Raw genomic sequence first — 6,430 nt, forward strand, 5'->3', positions numbered from 1 at the left:
CTTTGGTTAAATGCGGCCGATCTCACGTCACTGACAGGAAATAAAAATATTATGTTTACTATTACTGGCCAAAAGAACAGAGTGTTATCATCATTGAGACAGGCCATTTTAAAATATCACATTAATACGCTGTCCAACTCAGGAAGTGAACCAAAGAGCGAAAATAAACCTGACCTTACTCAACCGATCTTTTCAGTGCTACATCTGACACTCTATTAATGCCTAAAGAACACAGTGTGATATTAAGGTATTCATTGCAGAGAGAAGTAATGAAGGTTTAAGAGTCCAAAATTCAGATAATCTTTTTTTATTTTTGCTTGCTCTGAAAAAAAAATCACATAAATAAAAATCACTTCAAAACTGCAGGACAGGATTTGAAAGGGTGGAACACTTGAATTCACATTTTTTCCCATGACAGCTTAACTCGGATGTGAGGGAGGTTCTCCTCCTCCTCTGATGGTGATGATGATAAGACAACATGACAGTACAAAGTATTTTATACCAAATTCTTGCTACAGTGCATTTTATTTTCTTGACACCCTTTTAAAAAGTTTCTTAGCAATACATACGCTGAGTGCACAGTGTTAATGTTACTTATAATCAATACATAGCCAGTAAGCTGCATCATAATGTAATGACACCGACTCATAACACTAAGCAAAATGCGGCCTGAAGATCCCCGAACCTGCAGGATACTTTTAAGTGGGGAAAGTGACAGAGCAGGGCCTCCCCCCTCTTCGCTCATTACCATCGCCTCTGTGCCTTTGAGCAAGGCGATGAACCCCCCCCCACCTGATACAGTGGAGCTGCTAAGACACTGGCAGGAGTTTCCAGGTGTGTTACTGGGTTAGTGTGAGCAGGGCATATCGCTTCAATTGAAACCCCACTGAATATTAAAAAAGTATTACATCAATTTAATGATCAATTTATTCATCACAGTAGGATTGATCATCTATTAAGTGCCAAAGATTAAAGTCTGTAATCAGGTGTTTGTACAAAATCTCTCTTTTTCCATGAAATACTTAATATCTGCAGGAGCTTCCATGTTTTTTGCTTTTGTGTTTATAAATAAATATCGTCCAATAAGGAATATAAAAACAACTGTAACATCATTTTTTTTAAACTGCAGAGGGCGGTTAAAAATCTCTATAAATACAGTTAGCTTAAATAAATAAATTAGAATTATAAATATATTGTTTACTGTACACAAAAAAAGATGGACATGTGCAGGGAAAAAAAATCCAGGTTGAGCTCCCGCTTGTTACAAAAAAAAGAAAAACACTTTTCTTGTTCAGTCTGAGATGACTTTTCACACAGTCAAGAAGCAGCACAGAGTCTAGACTTGTCCCTTCCTCTTCTCTCCCCCTCATTCCTTCCTTCGTCTTCGTCACCTCACGCTCGCCATGTCTCCGCTCCATCATCTGGGGCCATTGAGTATTCCAGTATCAGACGGCCCCGTTTTACTTCTGAGGTCTACAGGGACACATTCACCTGAACGTCCAGTGGAGGATCACACAGACAACACCCTCTGTTCCTTTTCTTTGCGTACGTTCCTTTTTTTCCTGTAAGACCTCCTCTTTCGTGTTTCCCTTCTCTTTTCTATTATGAGGTAGAATTTCTGCATCTTTGCCTGACATGAAAAAAAAAGCAAAAAGAGACGATGAGCAAATTTCATTCAGGTAATTAGGAGCAAAGAAAAATGTTGGTTGATGTTTGTGGTCCTATCCTTTCCTGACTACTCACCTCTCATTGTCTCTTCAGTGGTTGGATGCTAACCCAAGTTTGACCTTCTCCTCGTTCTCTACGTCATAAGCCCCTCGCTTGTGAAACCTGTGAGAAAGAAAGAGAAAAGGAACGTGTTCAGAATCTTATATTCAGAATACATACTTTATCTGCATGTGCATGGTTGTGAGGGTGTGTTTGTGTGTGTTTTACTCACCTGAGCATTAATAAAAGACCTATGATGGTGAGGCACACGGACGACAGCACCACCGCCACCACAGCCAGAGCCGTGGTCCGGTTGTAGCCCTCGGGGGAATACACAGGCAGCGTGAATAACTGACACCTTTCGCCAGAGTAATTTGGGTGGCACCTGCGGATGGGGGAGGAGAGGGAATGAGTTAAAAGGTTAATAACTCAGTGGATGGTTAGATTCCTGAATGGAGGGCGTGGTGCAGAGCCGATACTTACACACAAGATGGTTCACGCACTTCCCTCAGGAACTGGCAGACCCCATGAATGCAGAAATCCTTGTACTTCTTCAGGCACGGGTTCCTCTTCCTTCCCTTGCCTTTCGCCCTCTTTCTTCCCTTTCCTCTCCTCCTCTTTCCTTCTGTGCTCTCAGTCTCCAGGATGGCAGACGGGTCTTTGGGTTGGCTCGACATGGCAACTGTAACCAAAAAAACGGAGCAAAAGCAGAGTTACATGTCATGGTCTGCGTGAAAAATGTGAGAAAATGACGACAAAAAAGAAGCAAGTGACTGCCTTTACCTCGTGGCAGCTCCATGTCATAGTCTCCAGACATGCCATCTTCATACTCGTCTCCATAGTAGTATTCATCATCGTACTCCTCTTCCTCGCCTCGCTGGCCATACTCCATCGTTGTGGTGCTTCTGCTCTCATCCTCTGCCCTTCTGTCTTTGGTCGTGTCCATAAAGTTGATGACGGCGGTGTGCCGCTGCCTGTCACTCTCATACCTGTCAACGGCAGCACCACTGGTCGGCCTGGACACCGCTGGAGGGGAAAGAGAGAGAGAGCGAGTGTTAGGAAATGTTAAAAATCTGCAGGTGAGTTTGGTTTAACAGCTCAGACTTTAAAAACACCCAAGACACTCGTCTCCCTCTACAGAGAGGAGTCCGTGAGCACAGGATACTGTGCCAGAAGGTGGGCGGACCTCTATGGGCAAGTTGAAACATGTTGTGCACTAGAGAGCAGCGTGCAGGCCAGAGTTGTGGGTTTGGAAGTGCAATCCTGCCTGAGCCCTGTTGGGAAATGCAAAGATGCAAGGCATGATGGTCTTCAGGGGTTGATGCCTTGCTCAAGAGCACTTATGTAGAGTGGAAAGTGGCCAAGAAGGTGGGATGATTTAGGTGGGAGGTATGGAATGAGGAGGGGAGGCAAATAAAAGTTGGCATATGCCCTCACTGTCTCATACACACACGCACACAAAATGCATGGACAGACAGTTAGCTAATGTCAGGCAAGAATATGAGTTAAAAATAAATGTATCCAGTTACATAAAGCATGCTCTAAAATAAGAGAGATGACCCCATTAGCTCCTGAATAGCCTGGCATCATGAAAAGCTCCGCTCCGAAGTTTGAGAAGACGCGTTATAAACCCCCAGAGGATTATTGCGTCTTAAAAAAAACCCGGAGGTGACGGCGTAACTCCGGTATTCACAGAAAACACCTCACATGATCCTGATCCCAGTCAACACACAAATAAACACACTTGTTATCTGAGCGCACGTGAAACTTACCCAAGGCGTGAACGAGCATCAGGAGCGCGGCGCTGAAAATCCTCATCATTCCCTCCCCAGGAAAACTTCCAGTCACTTTTTTTTTGTTGCTTTTAAAAGAAAAAGAGATCAACACGTTGTATTCCTTCCACCTGTTCCGGCTCTGAATATTCCTCCTCCCGTGTTTTGGGTCTTTTTCTCGGTGTGTTGGTTTGAATGGAGTCCGTCTGTTTGGTGTTACCTTCTCGGAGGGAGAGAGACAGAGGAGCGCAGCGAGGAAGAGAGCGTCTGCACAGAGGCACCGCCGTATTTATGGGCACATCACTTCACCACGCCCACTGTGTGTGTGTGCGAGAGTGGGTGGGTGTGTGTGCGTGTGTGTGTGCGTGTGCGTGTGTGTGTGCGTGTGTGTTTGCGTGTGTGTACTACCTTCTGTGGAGCTGTTGCTTGTTCATCTGTCCCCATCCTCTTCTTAAAGCTTTAACCTATTATGATATATGATCATCTTTCTGTGGTTGTGATTACTGTTCGGTTCATCTCATTTGTTCTTCTTGTGAAGTACTTTATAAGTTTATCTAGAAAAGTTCTATAAAGATACATTTGATCATATTATCATATTATTATTGCTCCAGTCCTTTTTTTAAATCCTTAGGATGTGAGATATTATTCAAAAAAGTTATTTTTGTTAGTGACTGGATAGACACAACCATACAACCAGACTATAGTGATAACTGCACTAAACTGGATTGAAGCGTCTTGTGAGAAGGTCCATTAGAAGGGATAGTACAGCTTGTGTGCGCCACCACGTGGTGAAAGAGAGAAGATGGGTGGTCAATAAATAAGATTATACAATTTAATATTAAATTAATAAATCTATAACCTACAACACATAATCTCACATATAAATTAGCATAAAAGGATTCTCCTGTAAACAGAAAATGTATGACACTGGTAAAGCTCTGTGAAAGAACTTGGGCTGTCTGATCAGTCTGTTCTTCCCTCACAGATCAGCTGCGATTATATTGCTCTAGTTCATGTGTTTGTTTCATCATCTCCCATTCCATTTGCTTATGTTGTATCATTTTGTTGTGTTCCTTTTGTTGTTTTTGTTGAAACGTCACTGCAGGAAAAATCACATCCTGATTTGTCACATTTTCACAAATGTTTTGTTTTTTCCGCCAAACATTTGTTAACTGATCATTTGTAAACTGTTCTATTTAATCCACTGAAGGAGTCTGAATAAAATCAGCTTTAGAGCTCCTAATTTTAAAGTTACTTACCAGCCAGTAGAGGTCAAACATGCAACAGGTTCAGCTCAAGAATGGCAAAAACTGTAGATCAATCCCACCAAAAACTACCAAAGTGAACCCCAGTCTTCGGGAGGCTAATTGTGGGGTATAGTGTTAGACCTTTAACTCAGTAGGGTGGGAAGTCAACTGTTTAAAACAAGGCAGTATGCTCGACCCACGTTAACCACCAAACTATAATTGAAACAACGGACTCCCTCAATAGATTCCACTGTCTAAAACCAAGCAGGGGGAAAAACTCAAAAAAAGAAATCACGGCCATTCTTTTAGAGCCAACACCACAACAACAACAAAAGCTCACAGAAACTGACCAATGTCTTTTTCAAAACCAAATGACTGTGGGAATATACCACCATACTTCAAACAAATCAGAATCGATTGTGGCACAGAATAAACCTTCAAAATATACCAACCAGGAAAGTTTAAACTCAGCCACCTGATCCACACTCTAATGTCTGAATGTGCAATGTCGGCTGCCACGAGGCCTGTGCGCACTACCCACCAACTTTAATCATCTCCCATGATTCTGTTCCTCCAGCTCTCCCCCCCAACTTAAAGGACATATCCAGCACATTGTTGCTGTGACGCACTGTTTACACCAAGAAAGCTTAATGATAGAGACTACACATGGCATAAAACAACTGAACAGGAGCTTTGCTGTCAGAACTTTTTCTTTGCTGAGAAATCATTGCAAGCAAAACATTTACCAGCACCTCTAAAGCTCATTCTAATCTGTGCAAAAACCCATAGATCCCTTATCTCACCAAGCTGTTTCTTTTAACACTGACGATTTAGTAGTGAAACAACTTGGTGGTGAGATGTAAGTACGGCATTGCAACCTCTATTCTGGTTAACACAGGAAGCTGTCTGCTCTTACTTCTGCATGAAAGAAGAGGTTTGCTACTGTACGGATCAGGGTCAACAAGAGGATCATCATCAAGAAAGGACATGAACTCTGAGGTTACATCTGCCAAGTGCATAGCAAGAGTCAGGGCATTGGATAGTTAAGGGTAAAAATGTAAAAGGTGTCTGTCTAGTTTTGAATTGTCCGTCTGCACGTACGCCAGACAGTTCCTCTTATGCGAGCACAATTGTGTTTCTATATGAGTTACTGTTGAACACAGCACACAAGCATTGATCAGACATAGGAAAGAGTTTAAGCTAAGGCCATATGCAAGTTTTCCATTACACAACTTTAAAATGTGTGTCCTGCTTTTTGGCTGAAATATGCTGTTGTTATTTTTGTTGGAGCTTCACAAAGCACCACTTTTATGGACCAATTTTATCTTTTACTGACATCTACAGTGTTAGGGGTCCGGATCCTAAGACACAGATGTTTCTTTGATAAGTTTGCACCTTCTCCGTGTGTCTGTATGGGTTTTCTCCGGGTTGACTTGAAAGTCTAAATTGCAGTAGCCGTGAATGTGAGAGTGAGAAGTGGTTTGTCTCTGTATTTGGACCCCCGGTGAGCTGGTGACCTGTCCAGAATGTATCCCACCCTCAAATAAGATAAACTGTATAGATGTGGATGGATGGAATCATATGTAAATTCAGCATGAAAAATGTGTAATATGTTAAATTAATACTAAAGAAAACTAGAAGGGCACCCAGTAGAGTGCATGCAACTTATGAAACCACATTCATATTCATTAAAGTCAGTTAGAT

General features: G+C 42.2%; 1 protein-coding gene across 1 annotated transcript; it reads right to left on the reverse strand.

Moving 5' to 3' along the window:
* Nucleotides 1–291: 291 nt before the first annotated feature.
* On the reverse strand, nt 292–3,747 carry hbegfa (heparin-binding EGF-like growth factor a). The gene is made up of 6 exons (XM_020081104.2): nt 3,480–3,747; nt 2,491–2,733; nt 2,191–2,389; nt 1,940–2,092; nt 1,744–1,830; nt 292–1,630 (listed from the first exon to the last, which is right to left on the reverse strand). Exons 1-5 carry the CDS (start codon nt 3,526–3,528, stop codon nt 1,758–1,760), a joined length of 717 nt encoding a protein of 238 aa, XP_019936663.2. The 5' UTR covers nt 3,529–3,747; the 3' UTR covers nt 292–1,630; nt 1,744–1,757.
* Nucleotides 3,748–6,430: the final 2,683 nt, after the last annotated feature.

Source organism: Paralichthys olivaceus, chromosome 9, assembly GCF_024713975.1.
Source record: "Paralichthys olivaceus isolate ysfri-2021 chromosome 9, ASM2471397v2, whole genome shotgun sequence".
In the NCBI taxonomy this organism is placed as follows: domain Eukaryota; kingdom Metazoa; phylum Chordata; class Actinopteri; order Pleuronectiformes; family Paralichthyidae; genus Paralichthys; species Paralichthys olivaceus.